The 27,099-nt window shown below is 39.2% G+C and overlaps 1 protein-coding gene across 1 annotated transcript in view; it reads right to left on the reverse strand.

Annotated features, from left to right (window-relative positions):
• The window catches only part of LOC126267409 (calcium-binding mitochondrial carrier protein SCaMC-2), a 211,145-nt gene that overhangs the window by 16,447 nt on the left and 167,599 nt on the right, over positions 1–27,099 (reverse strand). Inside the window, exons 5-7 of the mRNA XM_049972638.1 lie at positions 18,479–18,637; positions 13,091–13,348; positions 12,828–12,995 (exon numbers count right to left, since the gene is read on the reverse strand). Of these exons, the coding sequence (XP_049828595.1) occupies positions 12,828–12,995; positions 13,091–13,348; positions 18,479–18,637 (585 nt within the window). The remainder of the gene's footprint in view (positions 1–12,827; positions 12,996–13,090; positions 13,349–18,478; positions 18,638–27,099) is intronic.

Genomic DNA, 27,099 nt, shown 5'->3' on the forward strand with positions numbered 1-27,099 from the left:
CTTTGTAACTAATGGAGCATTTACTTAACAATTTTTTCTACAAATTTAAAATAGTAGGCAAATTAGAGAGCAACTCATACTGAGGCCATGTGATTGTCTAAAGAGTATGTCCTGGTGCTGAAAATAATTCTGTTATAAAATTTTTCAAAGTGGCAGAGATTATATCATGGAAGTCTAAGTTGTTCAATGATCTGCTCACAGGCTTACACACCCATCAGTAAGGTACTTATGAACAAATTACATACATCAAATGATGATAGCTTGTAACTAGGTGAGACAGATAATACTTTAAATTTTTATTATCAGGGGTAGAGTGTTTCATGTGCCAAGCTTAAGTTCTCTTTTTAATTTATGTCATCAATATAATGGGTGCTCTGACCAGCAAGTAGCAGGGAATGAAGACCATTCCACTGAAACAAGTTCCTTATGTTAAATACTGAAGTTACTAAAATCTAAGGATCAGATGGATCATATTAATGAATGAATGAATGAATGAATGAATGATTACTAATCCCAGAAAAAAGAACTTGTATGATTTTATAAAGTTTTTCAACAGGCTATTAAAACTGCAGTTGGATCTTCCACCAATTAGTGAAAATTTGAAGTACAAAAGAATTGGTAGCATTTATTAACACAATCACTTTTCACTTAAACACTGCAATGAATTACATACCCGTCTTTGTAGTGATGCCACCATTTTCTTCTTGAACTTGTGCATCTATCAAACCCATTATGTGAAGTTACATTGCTACTGACAATAACAGAGTTACTAAATGTTTGCTGTAACACCATCTTTAGGAGGTGGTAACAGTGAACTTGGTCAACTAGGCGGTGGAATAATTCCAGTTAACTTTATGAAGTAGTCAGTCAGTGCAGTTGACATTAATGGATGGAACACACACTTCATCTACTTACAAAATAAGGGATAAGGAATGCAGACACTAATTTCACAGTGGATACTGTATCACAACCTACGTGAGGAATGCTGCTGGTCACACCTAGAGGAGCAGCGAGCGTCACTACGACTATACAAGAATAGAAAAAGAACATGTTATCTTGAATTGTGCAGTTTTGACAGTAATGTAAGAAGAGAATTAGCAGCTTTGTGAGTTGCAATTTGCAGTAGTATCATTTGGGCCAGACTAGAAGACTGGATTATTGTCAAGCCTATAAATTCAATGAAAACATCCAGGAGAGGTTCCAGTCTTATAGATCAGTGTAGCTGTCACCAGTAGCTGCAATGCTTTGCAGACTGAAAACAAAATGACTGACCCAACACAGGAAGTTAAATAGCAGTCCTTCAGCACAGAAGGTAAAAGTGGACGCCAAGTGCTGCGAAAAAAAAATTACAATGACTAATTTGGTTTTATTGTTGTGTAGCAGTCATAGGAGGGGGAATGTCAGATCCTGTAGGAAAGTATCTTGGAAGTGATCATCAGTTTGCTGGTATTTTTAAGCCAACTGTAGTGTTTAACGATGTTACCTGTGGTTTAGGCGCTCTGGGGGAGGATCGTGGAAAAGCATATCACGGAACAGTAGGAACTGACGCATCACCCCTCACTCAACTGTACCACACATGGCACGGTTTGCACAGCAATGCTTCTGGTTAAGAGGCTATTTGCACAGCTAACTGACAAAAGAATCCCGTCTGGCCAAACAGTATCCACCTCACACCAGTTCTAAATGTGTTCTGCAGACCACTCTTAACGGTAAATTCATCCAAAAGACATGAATTGCACAATAAACATAATTACAGTTGAAACAGCTACTAGCAGAACAAAATAATGTTGCTTGAACAAAGCCATGGACATTAAAAGTACATGAATTTAGTATCTTCCATCAAAACATTAGAAGCATCAATCAAAAGGGTGAAATTTGCATGTCCATAATACCAGAAAATGAAGGGATGGAATGGAATGTTGGCAGCCTTCTTGTGCATATCAGGCCATCATATGGAAGTCACAGAAATTGAACAGATTCATCTTGGTGGATACAAGCTAATATTATACTACCTTAGAACCAGCAAGAAAGAAGCGAGAGCAACTCTATACGCAAAAGATGTAGAAACTCCAAGCCCTCCAGGTCACTGAATGTGGTGTTGAAAAGATCTTTGAGTACTGTAGCCTAATAGTAGACCATTAACTATTAATCTATTTCAATGCTACAGAAGTGCTCTCTGCATTCTGTGCTGAGGGTTTTTATTATGGCTAAACTGCTCGCCAAATACTGGTGGCTGTGCTAAGAGATGGTGTTCTGATCCATACGAAATACTTATTCATGTGGTCATGGCAATCGTGGTATCTTATAAAAGATTTAAGATACTTAAACAAGGGTTTTTTTTTTAACAGCAGCATGCAATGAGGCACATACATTGTGTGATAAATACTCTAAAAATTTTTATTCATTGACATTTGGAAGTAATTCGTCTGCAGCAATGAGAGGTTGGCAGCTCAGGACGCATACAGATAGCCACAGCACTGTAGGAAAACCCAAGCGGCGCACACATACACATCTGCAGCTCCTGGGGAAAGGCATAGCAGCATAAGTATATACGCAGACAGCAGCGAAGGGGTTAAGTGCTACATAGGATATGGCTTAAAATGTCAGATAAAATATGAAAAATAAAAGAAAAGTGTTGTCTGTTTAACAGTGAATATTGGTCTGTGATTGATACGGTCTTGATTAGGGCACCTCATATAGATGCGTAATATAGACTGTGGACAGTTGTGTTCAATGTATCGCCTTTATAATCTGATCCATAATTTGGAGCAATGTGAAATAATACTGAAGAGACATTGGCAAATAAATATCTAACTAAGCACAAAATTCTGTAATCTGAATATGCGATTAAATTTTTAGCAAGTCACCATGCAAGAAATTTGATTATCATCAGTATTTCCCTATAATAAATATAGCTAAAAACAAAGATGCTGTAACTTACCAAACGAAAGCATTGGTATGTTGATAGAGACAAAAACACACAAACACATACACAAATTTGAAGCTTTCGTAACCCACAGTTGCTTCATCAGGAAAAAGGGAAGGAGGGGGGGGGGGGGGGGGGGGGAAAGAGAAAGAGAGAGAGAGAGAGAGAGAGAGAGAGAGAGAGACGAAAGGATGCGGATTTTAAGGGAGAGAGTAAGGAGTCATTCCAATCCCGGGAGAGGAAAGACTTACCTTAGGGGGATGAAAGGACAGGTATACACTCGCACTGGCGCTCCCCCCCCCCCCCCCCCCCCACACACACACACGAGTGTGTGTGTGTGTGTGTGTGTGTGTGTGTGTGTGTGTGTGTGTGTGTGTGGTCTCTATCAACATACCAATGCTTTCATTTGGTAAGTTACAGCATCTTTGTTTTTAGATATATTTTTCCTATGTGGAATGTTTCCCTCTATTATATTCATATCATTAATTTTTACCCTATAATAACTAAGACATAGCATTATAGCAGCAAAACTGCACATTGGAAATTACTGAAAACCACCCACAGAAGGCAAAGAAATTCAGCACCAAAAATTAAATGTAAGAAATAATGGCTTGTCAGCTAAGTTGAATGAGTGTGGTGACATACTATGCTTCTGTTTTTTTTTTTTCTACAGAATTTTGATTACTTCAATATAATTTAAATTATTTAAAACATACAATGAGGAATTAAATATAAAACAACTGAAACTCACAACAAAAAGATGTGAAAAATGGACTTCTGAATCCATTCCAGTTTCAACAGAAAATTGCAAAGTGCAAACCAAGTTTGTTGCTGGTGGTGGGACTGGGGTGAAATCCCAGTGGGTTTATAGTTGTTTCTGAAAAATCACAATTGCTCAAGGGAGAAGTATTTAGGATGGCATTGGTGGAATTCCAAGCCACATATTAAACTTTTGTCAATAGGTAATGCATGCTGTGAAGACCCTACAATCGTAATGTTTAAATAATTTTCAGAGAAAGCATTTAGTATTTTTTTTTTTGCACAATATCTTGTCACACCCACCACTTACAAAACTGTAATCATCCCTTTCACTTGTGGGATGATGATTAAAGTACACTATAGTTGTGACAGTATGATTGGAGAAAAGTGGTATTAGCTGAAGTTTACTCTAAAGTGTTCAGTTACACATAGGGGTAGCGCAGTGGTTGGCGGGTGGAGGTGTCTTATGGTCAATAGAAGTACCCAGTTTGAAGTTGATACTGCACCTTATCCATACTGCACATTGTCCAAATAATCTGCACACACTTCAATTTCTACCTCCAGGTTGTTCAGTTCCCTATCTACTGTGACAAATACACACTTAATTTTACTTAAAAAATTTCACTATTGTCAGTTTCAGGATTTAGACAGCTTACTGTACCTCTTATTATTTGAGCACTGAGACTTTGTTGTAAATACGTGTGTGTGTGTGTGTGTGTGTGTGTGTGTGTGTGTGTGTGTGTCAGGAGGTCAATTCTTTGGATTTTACACTAACACTACAGCGTCTCATAACAGCTACCACTATCTGAACTGGGTGGAGAGTCACCTATTCTAAAACAAACCTTGAGTGCATCCGATTTACAGTCACTTAACTCGACAATAGCCTCTGATGTGTTATGCACCCCTGATCCACTTAGCAGGTGGCCTACAGGTCTGAACCCTATGGTGGAAGTTGAGGAAGTCACAGCCCAGCTTATTACAGAATCTTTGAAGTCTCTGTTTGAATCCTTTGAACTGACTTGCAATGTGTGGAATACAATCAGTTCTGGAGAGCGATGCTGTAGATTGTGATCTTTGGAAAAATTCCTCAAGCTCAGCTGTTGTTCTCACCCTTCTCTGCCAGTCACTAGGATGATCGAAGTACAACCTCAGAGCCCATAGGACAGGCATAATTTGCTCCAATGTGAACCACAATTTGCAGTTGGTTGTACCTCATTTCCAAGAAAATGTCTGTACAGATTAAAGGGAGACAAGGGAAACAAGAAGTTGGAAGTAGTAACAGGTACTAGAACATGCAAAGGCCCACAGATTCTTAATACCTGACTTAACTTATTTTGTATCGAATCAAGCAATGCCTCTAGACACAAGTAAGTACAGAACACAGAGCATGTTTGAATAGGGCCTGTTTCTACATGCCCAATGATTCACGCAACTTGTCTTAAACTTCTAAGGACTTTAATCATACCAGAGAAGGAAAGTTGCTACTCACTATATAGCGGAGATGCAGAGTCGCGCGCATGCATGCATGTATGCGTAACTTGCACACACACACACACACACACACACACACACACACACACACACACACCTGCAGTCTCAGAGAGTGTGGTTTCAGCTCTCTGGGACTGCAGACATGTGTGCAAGTTGCGTTTGCGTGTGCGTGTACTGCTGAAGGAGGCCTTAATGGCTGAAAGCTGTAACTGTGTGAATCTTTTTGTTGTGCCTATAGCGACTCAGCATCTCCGCTATATGGTGAGTAGCAACTTTCCTTCTCTGGTATTGTTACATTCCAACCTTGATTTTCCATTGTTTGATTTTTATGACTAATCTGTCAGACATGTGAGTTATTGTGAAGTGGGAACTTCAGAGAAATGCTGAATCGAGACATTACCCTGGTTGACAGACAATTAAGTGAGAGGTACTGAAAAACAAACTATTCATCAAATGTCCTTTCCAATTATTACCTAAGACCTCCATCACACATACAATACAGATACCGGTGGTCAGTACCACCTTACTGTCATGTGATCGTCTGCTGATTGTATCATCTGGATGTTGTATGGATGGGCATAGGGGTCATCACACCACACTCTTGGCAGCTGTCAAATTTCCTAGATTGAGTCACTACTTTTCATTCAAGCAGCTCCAGAGTTGTCATTATGAGACTAGTGCATCTCATTCAAGTCCTGTGAATTCAAGATGGGTCCTACAAAAAACTGTCAACCATGTTGACCACTTAGCCACAGAGGTGAGAAAAGAAAGAAATATAATTTTTTGAAGGGAGGAGGGTGTCTGCAGAGACATCTACACCTATACACTGTAAACGACTGTGAGGTGCATGGCAGAGGGTAAGTCCCATTGTACTGGTTATTAGAGTTTCTTCCTGTTACATTCACATACGAGTTCTGTTCAAAAATTCCAGACCTTAGATCATAAAATTTTTCTATGCTTACCTTTTACTTATTGTGAATGGTCTCCTTTGAAATACTCTACTCACAATTAATGCACAACTCCCAATGCCATTTCCACTTCCGAAAGCAGTAGGCTTCTTGATGTATTGCACAAAGCACCATCGGTGAGTTTTGAATTTTCTTTTATCTCATCTGATGTTGCAAATCTTTGTCCTTTCAATGCTGTTTCGACTTTGGAAATTTATTAATTTCCATAGGGGCCAGGTCTAGAGAGTATGAATGATACAGCAGCACAGTGATTTCGTTTTCTGTGCAGTAGTCACACACCAACAGGGATGAATATAAGGGTGGGTTATCGTGATGCACGTACCAATAGTACAACCGATTAACGGTTTGTCCCCTAAATCGTTTCAGGCAAATGCCGGGATGGTTCCTTTGAAAGGGCACGGCCGATTTCCTTCCCAATCCTTCCCTAACTCAAGCTTGCGCTCCGTCTCTAATGACCTTGTTGTCGACGGTACGTTAAACACTAACTAACGGTTTGTCCCTGTGTCATGGATTCGTGATGAACTAATTCTTCAAAATCAAAGAAAACTATCAGCATGGTTTTGAACTAACCTGTCGACCTTTTCTTGGTGTGGAGACTAAACTGTGGTCTCAGCATTACAACTGCAGACCCATGTCTAATCGCCAGTTATGATTCTCTTAAGGATCATCTCATCCTCATTCTCATTTGCACAATCCAAAAGCTCTTCACAGACTGTGAGGTGAAGGTCTTTCTTGTCTTGGCTCATGAGCCATGGGACCAACTTGGAGACAACATAATGCAACAACATGGTGTGTCAGGATTTCATGACACGATCCAAAAAGGGCGTGCTGAATGAGGGTCATGTTCAACTTTTGTACGCCCATTTTTAAACCGTGCCAACCATTTGTAACAGAGTATGGCTTACCTACTCATCACCATAGGCTTCCTGCATCATTTGCTGTGTATATGCAAAGGTCTTCTTGAGTTTCACACAAAATGTAATGCAGACGTGTTGCTCCTCTAACTCTCCCATCTCAAAATTCGCAAACTATGCAGCACAACATTCTACTTAATACAAGACTGAACAACAACTAATGGACATACAACAATGAAACTTCCGGCAGTTGCACATTAAACACAGGCGAGTGCAGGGATGCCAACCATTTTCACTCCAACACACCATTGTGTCCAAAATTATGCATTTCCTGGTACTTTTTGAACAGACCTCGTACGGAGTATTGGGAAGAATGACTGACTGAATGGCTCCATGCATGCTGTAATTATTCTAATCTTATCCTCACATTCCCTACGAGAGCAACATATAAGTGATTGTAGTATATTCCTAGGGAATCATTTAAAGCCGGTTCTTGAAACTTTGTTAACAGACTTTCTCAGGGTAGTTTAATCCATCTTCAAGAGTCTTCTAGTTGAGTTCCTTCCGTTTCTCAGTGAAACTCTCACATGTGTTAAACCTGTGACCATTCATGCTGCCCTTCTCTGCATACATCAATATCTCTTGTTAGTCCTATTTGGTATGTGTCCCACACACTTGAGCAATATTCTAGAACTGATCGCACAAGTAACCTAAGCAATTTTCTATGCAGACAGATTGCACTTCCCAAGTAGTTCTACCAATAAACCAAAGACTAGCACCTGCTTTACCCATGACTGAACCTATGTTATAACTCCATTTCAAATCCATACGAAGTGTTACCACCAGGTATTTGTATAAGTTGGCCGATTACAACTGTGACTCATTGATATTATACTCATAGGACACTACATTTTTCTTTTTCTTTTTTGTTCTGTGAAGCGCAAAATTTTACACTTCTGAACATTTAGAGCAAGTTGCAAATCCCTACATTACTTGAAATCTTATGAAGATGTGACCAAATATGTATGCAGCTTTTTTCAGTTAGTACTTCATTACAGATAACTGAATCATCCACAAATACCATGAGATTACTATTAATATTGTCTGCAAAGTCATTAACATACAACGTGAACAGCAAGGGTTCCAACACACTTCCCTGGGACACACCTGAAGTTACTTCTTCACCTGACTATGACTATCCATCCAAGATAATATGCTGTGTCCTCCCTGCCAAGAAGCCCTCAATTCAGTCACAAATTTACCTTGACCCTTTAATTGCTCTGGACATGTTAACACGTGTGCCTTTTTACCTGTCCCTGTGTGCTCTGAACATGTTTACACGCGCTATGTGTCCTACCTGGTAATCTGAGCGTGCATACGCATAGTCGTGTTCAGAGTACCAGGTAGAAGGACTGGTGGCATGTGGAAACACATTCAGAACAACAAGGACAGGTACTAAGGTGTGTGAACACGTCCAGAGCAGATAAAGGGTTAATACCCCATATGACTGTACTTTTGACAACAAGCATAGGTGTGGTACTGAGTCATATGCTTTTTGGAAATCAAGAAATACTGCATCTACATGATTACCTAGATCCAAAGTTTTCAGTATGTAAGGTGGGAAAAGTGTGATTGGGTTTCATACGACTGATGTTTTCGAAATCCTTGCTGGTCGACACAGTTCAAGACACCTCATTATCTTTGAGCTCAGAATACTTTCTAAGATTATACAACAAATCAATGTCAGGAATCCCACAGAAACACTCAAAAAATTTACTGCACCTGGCATGATTCGAACCCACAACCTCCTGAATGCGAAGCTACTATTCCGCCATTACACCCCTCAACCAGAATTTTGAGACCTTCTGCCAAGTTTGGAAGGTAGGAGACTAGGTACTGGCAGAGCTGAAGCTGTGAAGACGAGTTGTAAGTAATGCCTGGGTAGCTCAGTCGGTAGGGCATCTGCTTGTATGAGGCAAAGGTCCAGTTCGAGTCTCAGTCCGGCACACAGTTTTAATCTGCCAGGAAGTTTCAATGTCAGAAATACTGGTCAGTTGTTTTGTGGATTACTTATACCACCCTTCTTGTAGACGAGTGAGATCTGTGCCCTCTTCCACGAAAACAATTTTTTGTTCAAGGGTTTTACAATGGGTTAGAGTTAGAAGAAGGGCTAACACAGTTGTAAATTCAGTATGGAGTCTGACAGGGATTCTATTGAGGCCTGGAGCTTTATTTAGTTTTAACAATTCCAGCTGTTTCTCACCACCACTGACCCTAATACTTGCTTCATTCATCTTTTGACTGGTACAAGGATTAAACTAAGGCAATTTGCTGGGTTTTCCTTTGTAAAGGAACATTTAAAACAGTTAAGCAGTCCAGCTTTGGCTTTGCTACTCTTAATTTTAGCTCCTGTCTCATTCACTATGGACTGGACACCAACTTTGGTACCACTGACAGACTTTACATAAGATCAGAATTTCTCTGGGTTCTATGAAAGATCATGAGGTACTGGTGGAATTGAAGTGTGAAGACTCATTTCCATCATGAGTGGACTTTCTAGGCTTGTGAGACACTATGCTCCCATCTATGTTTACAATGAGATGTACATATGAAAAATTATGTGATACTGATACTATACACATCTCAGCCTTAACAAGTCCTTTTCATGCAAATATCATAGGTAAATGACAAGGCTATTGCAGTGGAACAAAACCCGTGAATATCAGTGAGGAAGAAACAATGTCCTCTGCTTAAATTGCATCTAAGTTATCTCCAGATCACTTTCGGCACAAGAATCCCGTTCCAAGATGGCTTTTGAGTGAGAGTGTGCATAAGTTCATTGTGCGCCGAAATTTACAACTGGCTATATTTTGCGATTCTTTGAGACACACAGATGATGGCATGGATTTTGGTGCTGGAAGTGTGGTAGCAACCATTTCAATTTATTTAGGGTAGGAAAATCATAAAAATCTGAACTAGAATGGTTGTGGAGTAGAGTGGTTACAAAACATGTGTGCATTCTAATCCTATACTCTTGAGTTCTTAGGACACAATCCCTCTGCCACGCATTTCACAGTTGTTTGTAAAGTATATATGGTTGCAGGTGTAAATGTACATCTAATTCAGCCTGAAGGGTAGGCACCTTACCTTGCTGTTCCACTATCTTTCCATCTCTAGTGAGTATGTTAAATAATCACTGAAAATCCCCCTTTATTTCCCTAATTCCAACACAACTATAGTCACCCAAGTGAAAAGAAATATACAACTAGTTTCTCATTTGAACTGTTTACAATCTTATACAATGTCAACCACTTCTCACTCAACTTCTTTAGCAGCTGTAGCAAGAACAAGTAAACATATTCCCAGGATAAATTGAAACCCCATTTGCAGAAATTAAATCTATATGCAAACATGCTAAGATTTGTGCAAATTTGTTTAACTAAAATGAAAGTACACTACCTCTATATACATTTGAATTAAGCAGCAATAAAAATCAGCCCCCTCAGTTATCCTGGAATGGAACAAATCTTGCCTAAATGGTCCCTGTGGGATTGATGTTTAGTATATTCCTTTATTCTTAACGCTAGTTATTGAAAGGCACAATGTAAAGAAGAACTGCATTTACCACTTGTAAAATTGTTGTTTATTAAAACATGACCATTTTCACGATTTTAAGCCACTTCATCAGGTGAACCTCTGTGATAAAAAGCAAAGTACAGTGTCACCACATTTTGCAGGTATTAAAATTAGTAAAGGAATGTCTAAAATATACCCACAAAGTTAAAAGACCATATACATACCCATCGCCCCCTAGTCAAAATTTACTATTCAGAGAATATCGTCAATACTATGGTGAGCGAAAGGTAAAGAATAATCGCCCCATTCTTTAAAATTTTCCTGCATCTAGAAAAAAGAAAGACAATATTTTATAGTGGGCGGACATACACTTTTTTTTTAAAAAAAAAAAGAGGCCGCATTGACGATAAAGAATTGTCACTGCTAACATGATTAGTTGTGGCATATGCAAATTACAAAGTGGAAAAAATCAGGTGGCCAGTATGACAGCAAGGCAGCTCAATGCAGAACAAGGCAAAAATGATGAAGAGAGACTAACTGGCTGCCTGCACTGAGCTGCCTTGGTGTCATACAGGTAAGACACTGCCACCCAATTCTTTCCACATTGTAATTTGTGTGTGCCATGACTAATCATGTTCGCAGTGACAATCCTTTATCAGCAGTCTGGCCCCTTTCCAAACACTTCTAGCTTACACTCACCATAATTTTCTTTTTAAAGGCATTCAAATCTTATAGAATGGATATCATCATCTTCACCTGTTGCTCACCATAGTACTGACAATATTCTCTGAATAGTAAATTGACTACGAGGGATGGGTATACCTAAATCTTTTAACATTGTGAGTATATTTTTCACATTCCTTTGCTAATTTTAATATCCGCAAAATGTGATGACACTGTACTTTGCTTTTTACGGCATAGATTTTATCTGATGATGCGGCTTAAAGCCGCAAAATCAGTTGTATTTTAATAAACAACAATTTTACCAGCTGCAAGCAGTGTTCTTCCTAATATAATGCCTTTCAACAGCTGCAGTCAACTGGAATACAAAACAGTTATTGGAAATTCGTAAATAGGCTTCCACAGGATATATGGATGCTATTTTCAAGAATCTATTAATTCAAATTTTTACTACATCAAAAATGTAAACAAAAAATAAGCCTAGAACCCAACTTTTAACATTTTTTTTAAATAATATGCAGACAAAACATTTTCCACATGCCTTATGATACATACTAACTAACATTCCTGCATAATTTCACAAAAATACTATCAACTACTAGTTAAATTACTTATGTTTACAAGATCATCAGGTAAGGCTGTTTGACGTATTTGAAAGTGTGCCGTCAGAATTATGACTTGATCACTTCCATCAGTAGTAATGTCCTTGGGCTCAGGCAGTTCCAAGTAATGGCAGATTTTTGTGAAAAATTTTATATGACACTGATTACAAAGCACAGGGATACAGTAGTAATTATTTCTGCGACAAAAAATACACATATGAAGAAAGAAGGTCAGAAGAAAGCAGAAGTTGATATGAAACTGAAGTAAATATGACGAGGTGATCACCGTAATAAAGCAACTGAACTGAAATAAAAAATAAAAAAATACAATAGTGCACTATGTCACTTTAAACAAAATTTTTTTAAATAATGTCACATTGTCATAAAAGAAAAAAAGCAGTGTAATTCATCTTTATGTTGTCGTATTCTTAAAAGGAATGAAGCAATGGCGAGGGTACCTGGCTGAAGCTTTCATTTTAAATGTAAATGAAAAGTTCATGTTAGTAAGTGGACAGAAATTTGGTTTCATGACTAATACAGCTGCAATTTTGCTTCAATTGGTATTAATGTCAGTCCCTCCTTTATGTGGCTGATGCTTCTGCCAATAATCATCTTCATCATTGCTTTTTATTAGTTTTTTCAAACCTGGTTACCTCAAGTACCATTACGCCGAGGGGAGGGGGAAACACCAATGTGTTGTACACAAACTAACAAACAATGCATTTACCAGGTGCCACATCCAACCATTCAATTAACTTGCAACCATTTAGCTTGCCGCTGCCACAGTGGGTAAAAACACAAGCAGGAGTTCAGAACTGTATGTATTAGATGTGCACTACTGTTGCTACTAACAATGATAACATAATAACAGCAACAACCACCACCACCACAACCACTACCATCAATGATCCCTTTTAAATACAAGATTAACAGGTAACTAGTATAAGATAAACATGTCATGATTACCTACCTCATACACAGCAAGGTCGATTCCTGCATATGGAATAATTCCTAGTAAGTTAGGAACATAGCCTCTGTAGAAGCTCCTTAGTCCTTCTTTCTTGTAGATCTTTTTGGCCGCGTCTGCTATTCCTTTATATTGGCCAGTTTTACGTAAAGCTAATCTTGTTTTCAGCACCTGCAAAAATTGACAAAAGTTAAAATAACAAATGCATTACACGACTCCATAATTCAAAAGCAAAAAATATAGAAATAATATCATTAACACTTTACCTCTAGTGGGTATATTGCAGTCTGGCTTATGCCACCTGCAAGAGATCCAGCTACAAATCTTTCATAGATCGAAAGTTCACGAGTATTATTTCCTCGGATTAATCTTTTACACTGTTCATAAGCCATGAACTTAATAGCAGATTCTGGAGCAATCTTAACAACATTTATCCCATTGCCTCTCCAAAAGCTCCAAAAACCTCCTTCCTTAAAGAGATGGTTTAAGCATGACCTCATGCTTGTTTGTTTTGATCCGTGGACCTGCAACAGAACATAAATGCTTGCACTTAATGTTGGGATGTAGCTCTCCAGTACAGAAACAATAAGGCATTCCCACTTTTGAAAAATCACGAGCTGTGAAGAAAAGAAGGGGAAAGTGGATCCGGGGGACCGGGAGGGGGGGGGATGATGGCAAAGACAAAAATGGTTCTTTCTAATTTTGCGCAAACCACCAACCTAAACTATTTGTCGTGGTATACGAGTGAATGCTGACTGTTTTTCAGCCATGGTGTGCATCCTTACAATCTAACAATTGTCAAAACTGAAAATTCAGCAACAGTGGAACAACAGTTAACTACAAATGTATTCTTATGCTCTAAGAAAAGACACAAAAGAAATTAGAGATACTGTATATCTGTGTGTATCTACCAAATACATAGACGCATAACACAGGATCAATTTGATTCCACAAGTATCTTAATTAGTTCCCTCACTTGCTAAAAAGATTTCTGCATTTTTTTTTGTAAAAATTCTGAAGGAACATGTCAGAATATAAGGATGCTACTCACGGTCGAAAAACAATCTTAAACTAAAATGTAATTCCAACAGTTGTGTATATATACTATAATACCTGGCAGTGTACAAAGTGACACAAATAACATTGTGAATGAAGTTTGTCAAGCATATCTGAATTGCAAGTAAAACACAAAAGATTCAAGATAGCTTATTTTGAGGTGCTTTCAAGATTCTGATTTTCACAGTGATTGTCGTCGTCGTCATTTTTTACCAGGCTGGTGCGATATTCTTTCCTCAAACTTCACACGTGATTCTATTCCAGCTCCAAGTGCAGTCTAAGAGATTTTCATGTTGATCTGCTGCAGATCCCTCTGGACTTCTTTCAGCCATTCGGTACTGCATTTACACCTTTTTATAATACTGAAAAGTTTCCTTGCTCTTCTGGAGTCTTCCATCGTGTAGATATCTGCATAAAATTTGGCTTGGCGTTTTCAGATTTCATCTGTTACTGTGTTGGTCTTTATATAGCTCATTTTGTGGTCTCTTCATCCAAATGCCGTTTTTGTTAATTACCCCGTAAATCTTCCCAATAATTCTTCTTTCCTGCTTTACTATTTCCCTAATTTTTGAATGACCATTGTTTCAGCTGCGTAGATTGCTTCTGGAAGAATCATTGTTCTATATTGGTTTAATACTGATTTTGTAGAAATTCACTTCTTGTTATAATGCGTCCATGTTGGCTTGGGGCCTTCTAGAGCTTGGTGATTATTTGTTCATTGGCGATCAGGTTTTATCCTTAAGACTGTATGCTTCTCTGGAGTATTTAAAATGGCAGAGTTGCGCAATTTTACCATCTTTTGTGATTGAAGGGAATTTATTTTCTGGCTGTCTTCCCATATACTTGGCTGTTTCATAAGATATCTGTAGTCTGGTTTTTTGTGAAATTTCATGTAGCTTTTCCACTGCGCGAATCACTTCTGTTCTGTTACTGGTGATAAACGCAATATCATCAGCAAAAGCAAGGCACTTGACTTCAATTCAGTTCTCTTTTCTGATACCAATTTGGATGCCATTTACATGAGATTCCTATTCCATGATGATCTCGTCTAGAATAATATTGAAAAGCATTGAGGATAGTCTCTCTCCCTGTCGGACTCTAGGTTTGATTTTGAACGGTTCTGATATTTTGCCCGGGAATTTCACTTTGGATGTTCTTCCTGTAAGTGTCTGTTCTGTGATTTTTCGGGTCTTTCAGTCGATCCCAAATTCTTCCACGATTTTAAACAGGGTTTCATGGTCCACTGAATCTTATGCTTTCCTGAAGTTGATGAATGCAACTACTGTATTTATGCATTTCCTCATTTGGAATATCATCTTTTAAGCACCAGATCTGCTCTGCACATGATCATCCTTTTCTGAATCCAGCGTGGTATTCACCAATTACTGGATCTGCTTAGGATTCTACCTTGTTTAAAAGTGTTTTTGAAAGGATTTTGTAACTGACTGGGAGCAAGGAAGTTCCTTTGTAATTGTTGATGTCTGTCTTGTCGCCCTTTTTGTGTACAGGGTGAATGAGAGCACATTTCCAGTTCTCTGGTACTTGCTCCATCATCCATGTGTATGATATTACATGATGTAGTTTCTGTATAAGTACAGAATCGTTTAGTTTCCAGAATACAGCAATGATCTATTCTTTTCCTGGTGCTTTGTTATTTTTCAACTGTTTGACTATCTCTGTAATTTCTCCGAGATCAGGGGCATGGAAGTCTGGGTGTGTGAATACTGGAAAAGAGAAGACAGGTTTTTCTTTGGGTGATATGCAGTCGAGGAGGGAACTGAAATAGTGGGCCATGATTTTGCAGTTACCTTTCGTGTTAGTTTCCAAAGAGCCATCGGTATTTTTGAAGCACAAGCTAGGCACTTGGTATCCCTGTAAGTTTTCTCTGAAAGTCTTACAGAAATTTCCTTTATTATTTTTGATGAAATCTTGTTGGATTTTGCAGAGTCTGTTGTTGTCATATTCACATTTTTCTTTTCTAATTATTTTTTATGTTTGTTTTATGTTTAAGAATGTTCTCCCAGCTTTCTTTAGTTTTGTGACTGCTAAATTTTTTCCACACAGTTATTCAGTTGTCGACTGCTTGATCGCAGGTTGCGTTCCACTAGCGATGTTTCCTGGTGCGAGGGGTTGTCCTAATTTGATTGTTGTTGTTGTTGTTGTGGTCTTCAGTCCGGAGACTGGTTTGATGCAGCTCTTCATGCTACTCTATCCTGTGCAAGCCTCTTCATCTCCCAGTACCTACTGCAACCTACATCGCTCTGATAATTCTTGAACCAAGTGTTAGCTATGATTAAGTTATGCTCTGTGCAAAATTCTACCAGGTGGTTTCCTCTTTCATTCCTTACCCCCATTCCATATTCACCTGCTACATTTCCTTCTCTTCCTTTCCCTACTATTGAATTCCAGTCACCCATGACTATTAAATTTTCGTCTCCCTTCACTATCTGAATAATTTCTTTTATCTCATCAATCTCTTCATCGTCTTGATGGCTTCCTGAATTTTCTGTTAGTTTCTTCCAGTCCATTGATTTTTCCTGACTGATTTGCACTATGATTGTTTCTTTGTTGAGGTTCAGATATTCTGGATCTGGTTTGGTTCCTTTGGGTGGCCTTTTTAGCATTCTGTTGGGTTGGAATTTTGTTTTTATTTGAAGATGATGATCTGATTCAAAGACACCTTTTGGGGTCTGACATTTAGAATTTCTTTTATATTTTCTTTGGAAATCGCAACCTGGTCAATTTGGTATTCACCCTGTCTAAGACCGGGTGATTCTCACGTGGTTAATTTATGTGCAGGTTTTGGAAATTGAGTACTCATGATTTTAAGTTCGAAGTTTCTGCAGAAGTCAATTAGTTTTTTTACCATACTTGTTGGTATGTTTGTGTTTGGTATGGGGGCCAGACACATTACTGATTTTTTTCCCCTTGGCTAACTGTGCGTTAAAATTGCCTAATAAGATTTTCACATGGTGCCTTGGTATTCTATTTGTTCTTTCTTCTAGTGTTTCCTAGAAATTGTCCACTGTTTCAGGGTCCATTTTATTGTGGTGATTTGTGGGGCATGCACATTGATAAAAATGTAGATTTTATTAGCTGATTTTACTGAAAGTAGGGAGAGACTAATTGGGAGACATGAATTCATTAACTGAGTTGAGTATGGAAGTGTGTACGGCGAATCTAGTTCTGAAAAGTGGTAGTTTGTCTCTACTTTTAGGGCAGGTTTGCCCTTGTAGCTCCTGTAATTATCTGTGTTAAAGTGTCCTTCATCCATGAATCTTGTCTCTTGCAGTGCAGTGATTTTCAGGTCAAATTTTCCTATTGTGTTCGTGAGTTGCTTTAATTTGCCTGTTATAGTGAGGGTGCTCACATTAATTGTGCAAATAAAGTTTTTACACTTCATTTTGAGTGTGTGAGAAGTCTTTTGAGAAGCTCCGATTCTTCTCCACATGCTGTCCCTGATCCCCCAGAATCCAATGATCAGGTGAATCCAGTCTATTGACTGGTGTCAGGGGTAGTGATTCTGTGGTCCTCTTTTCCATCATGCATTCAAATTGAATTTTGGTTTTTGGGGTGATGAGACCACAGGTATACGATGCAATTTTTGAGTTCAGGTATTGGTGCAGCTGCCTCAACTAGGGGAATTATTACTGAAACTATTATTATAACTATTATTATTATTATAACTATTATTATTATTATAACTATTATTATTATTATAACTATTATTATTATTATAACTATTATTATTATTATAACTATTATTATTATTATAACTATTATTATTATTATAACTATTATTATTATTACTATTATTATTATTACTATTATTATTATTACTATTATTATTATTACTATTATTATTATGTTATTTACTTTCAGACATGTACCAAGAGGATGCATAGAAAACTGAATCCTGTAACTTTCAATAAAACAGACTATTTCACCGAGCATCATCTTTAAGAACACCAAGCTACTGTATGGAGCATGTGGCTAATTTAGTTCTTGTAATTATGCTAAAGTATGAAGGTGAGCAATTTACACACTAGGTGGATCATTATTAATTCTTTTCATTTGCTGTCCCTCCTCCCCTTCCTTTGTCTATTTATCAAGAAGAATGGTTATCAGGACAGAAGAAAATGCTCTAGTTCTAGAGCAAACATTTGCCTGAAACCTTTTATGCAACAATACAGGGAAGAATAATTTTTGTCATGCCCACATTGTTAGGCAGGTGCTGAACACACTATAATTATGTTCCTCTGACTGGAGTATTGTAAGCTATGAATATAAACACTTTACTGAGTCCATCCCTTTTAACTAATCACTTCGTCGCCATCTTGCTAACAGAGACAATGAATGTTGGTTGCATGTCAACTCATATATAAAATGAGACCTTTACATGTTTTCCTTTTCGATTAAGGGCAGTAGGTCTTCTCAGTTATAAGCCTGGTGTAAACAAAGTTAGAATGAAATTTATGACGCATATTGCAGAGGATAACTGTATACCATGAAATGGGTTGAGTCATGGCATGGAGACTGAAGTCTTAAATAACAAAAAAGTGCAGACAATACAAAAAAGTGGAAACAATGTAACTCACCTGGAGGTAAACTTTCAGTCTATCAAGAGGGGCAGTACATGTCCGTGAAACTGCTCCTGCCATTCCTCCAGCTACAAGATGGCGCCACCACATCCCTGTGTTCATCTCCTTCTGCGAGAAGTCATCTGGTACGCTCATATCCTCTCCAATATCGAGATACTGAAGAAATTAAATTTTGCATTAGTGTACATCTAAGCTACTTTTAGTAATAGGACTACACTCTGTTGGCAAGTCTTAAGTCTCCGAAAGTAGTCCAAAATCCACATGTTTCAGACAAATTACAGCATATTTTATCTTTGCAGTGCACACTGTCTTTCATAGCCTTATATTAAATACCCCATAAAATTAGACATGTGGAAGAAATAGTTGCAACAAACCAAAACCTTAAAAAGAAATGTGAATCTTAACACAAAACAGTAATTTATTAATGTATTCTGTGTAGTACTTAAAATATTGCTCCCTGGTTTGATTTTCTGAACAATGGGGTTAGAGCGCTTCCGTTATGTTAGAGAAATTAAAAAGCTGCAATAGTATGGAACTGGAAGCAGTACAGAGGAAGGTGAACATTAAAAGCTAGCTCAGTATTGGTTCTCCTGGTCATTTGAAATTTGTGGAATAAGGTTTTCCACAAAAATGCTTCTTTCAGTTAAGGAACTTTACATCTGATAGTGGGGACGGATACATTCACCCAAGAGTTCCAAGACACATGGACCACCACTTAGTCCTACATATGTGAAAACATTTTGGTTCTATTGCTATGAATTCAGCTTCATGAGAAGACTGCATATAAGAAATCAAGAAGTCTTATCCAACATCAGGGAAGACAATGTTTACGAAAGCTTAGAGTTCAACCAAAATATTAAAAAAAGATCCACAAACATACACTATGTGATCAAAAGTATCCGGACACCTCACTGAAAATGAAGGACAAGTTTGTGGTGTCCTCAATCGGTAATGCTGGAATTCAATACGGTGTTGGCCCACCCTTAGCCTTTATGACAGCTTCCACTCTCACAAGCATATGTTCAATCAGGTATTAGAAGGCTTCTTGGGGAATGGCAGCCCATTATTCGTGGAGTGCTACACTGAGGAGAAGTATCTATGTCAGTCGGTGAAGCCTGGCACGAAGTCAGTGTTCAAAAACATCCCAAAGGTGTTCTATAGGATTCAGATCAGGACTCTACGCAGGCTAGTCCATTACAGGTGTGTTATTGTAGTGTAACAACTCCGCCACAGTCCGTGCACTATGAACAGGTGCTCAATCATGTTGACAAATGCAATCACCATCCCCAAATCGCTCTTCAACAGTGGGAAGCAATAAGATGCTTAAAACATCAATGTAGGTCTGTGATGTGATAGTGCCACGCAAAACAACATGGGGTGCAAGCCCCCTCCACGAAAAACACGACTACGCCATAACACCATTGCCTCCAAATTTTACTGTTGGCACTATATAAGCTTGCAGATGGCATTCACCGGGCGTTCGCCATACCCACACCCTGCCATCGGAATGCCACATCGTGTGCACTGATTCATCACTCCACACGACATTTCAGTCGTCCAAAGTTTACACTCCTTACACCAAACGAGGTGGTGTTTGGAATTTACCAGCATGATGGGTGGATTATCAGCAGCCACTCGACCACGAAGTCCAAGTTCTCTCACCTGCCACCTCAATGTCATAGTGCTTGCAGTGGATCCTGACGCAGTTTGGAATTCCTGTGTGATAGTCTGGATAGATGTCAACCTATTAAACATTCCAAACCTCGACAACGGTCGGCGGTCTCTGTCAGTCAACCAACAAGGTCAGCCTGTACGCTTTTGTGCTGTATGTGTCCCGGTCGGCGGTCTCTGTCAGTCAACCAACAAGGTCAGCCTGTACGCTTTTGTGCTGTATGTGTCCCATCATGTTTCCACTTAACTATAACATTGGAAAGTGGACCTAGGGATGTTTAGGAGTGTGGAAATCTCGTGTACAGACATATGACGCAAGTGACATCCTGTCACAGGACCACGTTCGAAGTCTGCGAGTTCTGCGGAGCGCCCCCTTCTGCTCTCTCACGATGTATAATGACTACTGAGGTCCCTGATATGGAGTACCTGGCACTAGGTGGGAGCACGATGCACCTAACATGAAAAACTTATGTTTTTGGGGGTGTCTGGATACTTTTGATCACATACTGTAGCATTTCTTGGTGGCTGACTGTTATATTTGTTGTACACTAATTTGTTGGTTGGTTGAAGGGGTGGGGAAGAGGGTGGCTAAGGGCCCCAAACAATGAGGTCATCAGTAACTTCATCCAAGAGTGGTGCCTCCAGAAGTAAACACAACCATTGAGAACTTTTTCTGGACTACTCAGGAGATGTGCATAACAGTTAAAGTGACAAGACTAAAAATGTAAGGGACATATTTTGTACTACAATAATAAAAGTAAGATGAAGGAGATTGGAAAGTCAGCAACCTGCCGCTGTCCCATTCCTGATCCATTACCATCAAGAGCTCCCACTATCCAACGAAGTGCGACACCTAGCCCTTTAACTGCACTGGACGTGTTAATGCATGCGCCTTTGTACCTGTCCCTATGTGGTCTGAATATGTTTACGCGCACCACCAGTCCTTCTGCCTGGTACTCTGAAGGTGTGTACGCATAAGCACATTCAGAGTACCAGGCAGAAGGACTGGTGGTGCGCGTGAACACATTCGGAGTACACAGGGACAGGCACAAAGGTGTGTGTGTTAACATGTCCAGAGCAGTTAAAGGACTAGAATAGAAAACTGGGTGCGACAGAAAGAGAGACAAACCGAATCTAAAAGTGATTAAACAGAGTAAGATAAGGATGAAATGAGCCTGATGGAGGTAGGGTCGGATATCCCAAAGCCTACCATACAGCAGGAGACACCTGATCCCCAACCACACTGCCCCTGCTCCAGAGGTAGGTTAAAGCCCAATTGACAAGGAAGGAGGGGGGGGGGGGGGGGGGAGAGGCGTTGCCACGTTTAAAACTAAGAACCAGTTCAACTGTCACTGCATCAGTCATCAATACAAGAGGCAACCAGTTTGAAACCCATCCTTAGCAAGGAGGCCACAAGGAGGGCAGACTCCACCAAGACATAGTTTCTGTCTGTATCGTTCCACAACCACAATGTGAGGTTTGCTTGTTACACAAAATCAAACTGAGTTAACCTGGTATTACCAATGTGGAGACAACAAAGGACGGGGGATTCCCTCTGGCAGAGGCAGAAGGAAGAGTGCCAGGCCCCAGATGTCTCCTAGATTGTGTGGAGTTTATTAGATGGGACAGGAGAAATCTCATGTGCACCTGCAAATTGGCACCTGGGTTCGACGAAGCGAATGAGGAATGAGTATGTGTTTCTCTAGCCAAATGGTCAGCCAGTTCTTTTACCAGGATAACCACGTTTTGGTGAAGACAATTGAGCAGGCAATATGAGGAAGATCTGCGAGGTCTTGAATACTGGAGACCAAAGGGTGACAAGAATAGCATCAGTCAATAGTGTGGAGATTGCTCACTGAGACAGTACATAATAAAGCACTATCAAGGGATGCCCATTTAATAAAATGGAGTGCTTTGCTGTGAAAACACTACATGTTCCCATCAGCAAATGGCATCACATATCGGCAGGAGATGTAAAAGCATATTCAGTTTGATCCACTGTCTTAGAGCTGTGGGTGGAAAAGATGGTAGCACTCTGGATTTCTTGAAGAACTGGATGTAACAGATGCTGAAACTTCATGGGGGCGACCTTGGAAGAGATTGGTCTAAATCCGTGGTCTGAATAGTATCTGAGGAGGAGTGTGGAAGAAAACACAGGGAGCACAGTCCAGGGAGGTGAGATGGAGATCTTGGCAGAGGGAAGCGAGACGCATTCGAACTGGTAATCCCATCCGATGGCATGAATCAGGACAAGACAATGGGATGTGTGGGACGATTTGGGCATTGTCGAATGTTGACTGCGTAGGAGAACAGCAGCCAAAGGCGTTGAATCTGATTGGGGAAGATTCCACTTCAGCTAGAGGACTGTTTATGAGACTAGGCCAAATGTCACTGGTGTCCAGACGCATGCCACAGTTGTGAACTGGATCTAAATGTTTCAAAGTTGAAGCAGCCATTGAGTCATAAACCTGGCTACCATAATCCATTTGGCACAAAACCAGGGCCTTGTAAATATAGATACGAATAGCACAATTCACACTCCAAGATGTGAGTAAGGAGGCAGAGGATGTTAAGCTTCCACATGCAGCTTGTCTTTAGGTGACAAATATGGGACTGCCAAGACAGCTTTTTAGCAAAAAGGAGGCCCAAGGAATGAGATTGTCCTACAATGTCCAGGTGCTGCATGCCTAAGTAGAGTTCCAGGACAGATGGACTATGGTGCGCAGAAATGCATGACCTGTGTTTTATAGGAGAGAAATGGAAGCTGGAAAAGAGCCCAAACAGAGGCCCACCAGATGACACCTTGGTGCTGGTGTTCAGAGGTGGCTACTGAGCTGGAGCTGTACCGAATGCAAAAATTGTTGACATACAATGCACATGTGACGAACAGTCCAACAGAGGTCACTAATCCATTAATGCCACTGAGGTAAAGAGTGACACTCAACACAGAGGTCTGTGGAATGCCATTCTCTTGTACCTGTGGGAAAGAAACTGATCACCTATCTAACACCACTATTGGAGGTCAGTATCAAGGTGCAGCTACGCCACTTTAGAGTGTTGTTTCTCCTGAAGGATGGATAGAGTCAAACACACACTGATAAGGTACTATGATTGCTCAGCAACATAGGGATGTCATTTTGAATCACTATATCAGGTGATTACCACAACTAGGAGAAGGAATTATTACCATTTTCATTCATAAATGTTCAGAGCATAATGTCTGAACAATGAGGTGGTTGGTAAAGATTCAAGAACTTTACAACACTGAGTTTAATTGAATCACTGTTGGGAAATGCTCAGATAACTTTATCTGCCTTACAGGAAGCATTAATAATTGGCGAATGTTCTTAAAAAAAAAAAAAAGAGGATGGATTGAGGTGAGGTGAGATGCAGATAAGCTATTGAGTTTAGATCTCAGAGAGGAGAAATCAATCACAAGTATAAGCTTTCAATAGGTCTGCGAGACACTACCAGGCAGAAAAAAATTGGCAACACTCTTTGCAGAAGTTGGGAAAAAATGGGAAGAAATCTGATTAAAGTTAAAGCTTTGACTTACAAAAGGCATGCTCAGACAGCGCAACTAGTAGAGCACTATGTGTGGACAATGTTTAAAAGAGTGATCGCACCTTAACTGAATTAATGAGTTAGTTATTGGCAGTATTTATATTGTGCATGACTGAATACAGATGAAACGTTAAGTTCTTCTCAATGACAAATAGATATAAAGGTCATCCACAAGACTATACAGAGTTCTAGAATTTATGACTTGTGTATATGTTGTTCCACATAAATGTTACGTTCAGCACATGAATTTACTTGCTTCATGTATAATGAATATTTGTTGTATAAATTGCATTCAGAAAAACTGAATGATTTCTTCATGTGACAGCACAAACAGAGGCACAATTAAAAGAAGTTATCACAACCAATAAACCGAAGAAACGTGCATGCAAGGATTAGAAATAGTATTAGTGCAGAGGAAGTTTCCAAGGACACTCATTTTCTAATTTATTACACTAATGTGGTAGGAAAGGAAACAAAATTAAATATTATATGTCTGATTTATGGAGATCCAGGATGCTACTACAAATCAATAAAAGATGCTTGGGATCAAAAACTTTGCACTGACATTACTGTTGCTAGTCCAACCATACAATGGTGCCTCATTTGTATGCACATAAATATCTCGGAACTGCACTAACTAATTAACCAGACATCCAGAAGTAATGAAACACACAACTAAGATGACAAATCAAAAATTCATATACTTGTATGATATGTCCTTGATGGCCTGGAACAATTAAATAATGGCAGGCAGGCAGTAGATGTAACTTACTCTGACAATTTCTTAAGAGAATAAGTAAAACGTCACAGTGCCATCACTACCTTACAATTACAAATAGAATGAAAGAATCTAAGAAGTAGTGTCAGTTGCTACCAGCAGCAGAGAGTGACTCCTGACACACAATAAATGTTTTCTGTGACATTAATAAAAATTTGTAAATATGGAAATGAAACTGATTTATATTGTACATTATTTATTTTTCAAATATCTTAACAGTAGAGGCTTTTCTTCCCATGCACCAATAGCATATGTTTTAATTACAGCAACAACACCTGAATGCATACTTGAATTGTCAGTTATTAAGCTTAATTTCCATAGCATATGTTTTAATCATACCAAAAATGTCTGAATGCATAATTGAATTTTCAGTTACTAAGTTTAATTTCCATTTTTTATCTAACAAAGAAACAGGTTATATATGGGTTACTGGATGCAGATACTTCATTAGAGTAAACAGTGTAACTGTTTAACCAAGTTTCATAAACAACACTTTAGGGCAGAAAGGAACAGAATTTCTATAGGTGAAATAGAGGAGTGTTTTAGAATACGCAAAAATGAGATGCTTAGACATTGATATGGGATTAGAGAGAAGCTGAATCTTTGGACTGTTTTTTTTTTTCCCTACTAAAAGATGTATGCCACGGTTGTAGGTGCTCATCGTGAACACCATTTATTCTCTGCAAGAGTAATCGACTGCACAGAGTGGGCGTATGTGAGAAAGGAGGGGTTGGTTACAGACGCATGCGCTCATTCAACATGCAGGGATTGCGCTCTGAGCACAACACAAAGCATCACAAAACTAAAGCGAAGAGAAATGGTGTCTCCGTCAAACAACAAAACTAACTGGACGTCTTTTACTGTTCACTTATTTTTTGTGAACTACAGGTACATTACTTAACCTCGACTATAATATCTTGCATATAAAACCCATAAGACGGGGGTTCGAGTATGTCCATGTTGCTGAGCAGGATCAGTAGCTCCCTGATGCCAACTAAAGTTGGAGCGCGCGCAGGTGGTAACGTGAACGTCAGCCAAAACCCGACCTACTCAAAGGCCAGCTTTCATCAGGCAAAGATCCTCCCATGCAGCTCACTGGCATGGATCCACAATTGAGTGTGACACCAACTAACGGTCAGTATGCATCGGGCCACCAATGAAAGCACTTCCGTAAGTTTATCACGAGTTCTCCGCAACCGCCCATATTTACTGCTCGCTAAATTCCAGAATAGTACTGGGAATACAATGCGTGCACGAGAATTGTTTGGCGACACTTCAAAGGTCAGCACGGTGCCACGAGTTCTTTTTGAATAATTCCTTATCTTTAAAGCCAGTAAAGCACTTTGTACCCTTAATTTCTTATTTTATGCTTATACACGTTCTTCCTCTCGCGGTACGCCTCTGGTACGTGTGGCAATACTTCTTGGAAAAACATGTTTTTACTTGTTTCTCTGACATTACGGTCTCTTTCCATCATTCTTCGGAAGTAACTTTCTGTTCACGGAATTTCTTATCAGTTGTCAGAAATGTATTTAGCTGGTGCAATGCCCGTTTCTTTCCTCTTACTGTTTGCTTAAGTAAATAGCGGCGCCTCAGATGTCATATTCCTGTGCTACACTGTCTCACAAAGAGAGAACAGATAACGTCAATCGTCATATTCTTGTAGCTGTCTAATTTAGGTTTGTGTTGCAGTCATAGGTTCGACAGTACGAAGGAGTGTCTATTATTAACTTTTTTTTATCAAGACCTTTAATGGGAATTTCTAATATCTACTTACGGATTGTGAGACACGAGTGGTATAGAGCTGATGTATGTTTAGTGATAGTTTCACTCTGTCTCAGTAGTTCAATTTGTGTTACCTATCCCGTAACGCAGATGCTAGCTTTTAACTATGAACTGAAAGTGTTAAAGAGTTTCTTTCATAGTGTTTCCTCCAACCCTGCAGGCCAATATTTTACTTTTTAAGTCTAAATAACACGTTTAGAATTTGGGAAAAAACGAGCAACAGTTCCAGGTGATAGATTCGAGTCAGTGTTGACCATCTGTTAATTTGAAACAATTAGCAAACACAAAACCTCCAACTAATGCTGAAGAACTAAATGCAACTCGTAATTACAATGAGATATGGGAAAATAAAGCAGGATTGGCCAACTAAAGCAACGCCATGCAAGGCTAGTTTCCAAGCAGCACGTAAAATGTCTGTTGTGACCATCCTCGCAAATGATAACGGCATACATTTTGCTACAGATAAAAATTAAAAATTTTGCATTTCAACCCAGATACAGCTCCGGAGAAACTATATCGGTGGCGGTTTACTTACGAAAACAGTGATCGTAAAAATTCTACAGCGTCCAAGTGACGTCATTATTCGCGAATACGAAATCACGCACTCGAAACGAAGTGGATTATACTAGACTCTGGAACTCTGCGTCAAGACCTCTACTTTAAGGTTCAAATAAACATCCTGGTGGAATGCCTCATCAAAACAACTGCTCACATGTTACTATCCCTATGTAAAATACATTGCGCCTTCGTACCACAACGATCGATAGATCTGAAGAAAGTACAGGATTTTATTTTCACAACAGGAGATCTTTATTAAAAG

Source organism: Schistocerca gregaria, chromosome 4 (assembly GCF_023897955.1).
Source record: "Schistocerca gregaria isolate iqSchGreg1 chromosome 4, iqSchGreg1.2, whole genome shotgun sequence".
NCBI lineage: Eukaryota > Metazoa > Arthropoda > Insecta > Orthoptera > Acrididae > Schistocerca > Schistocerca gregaria.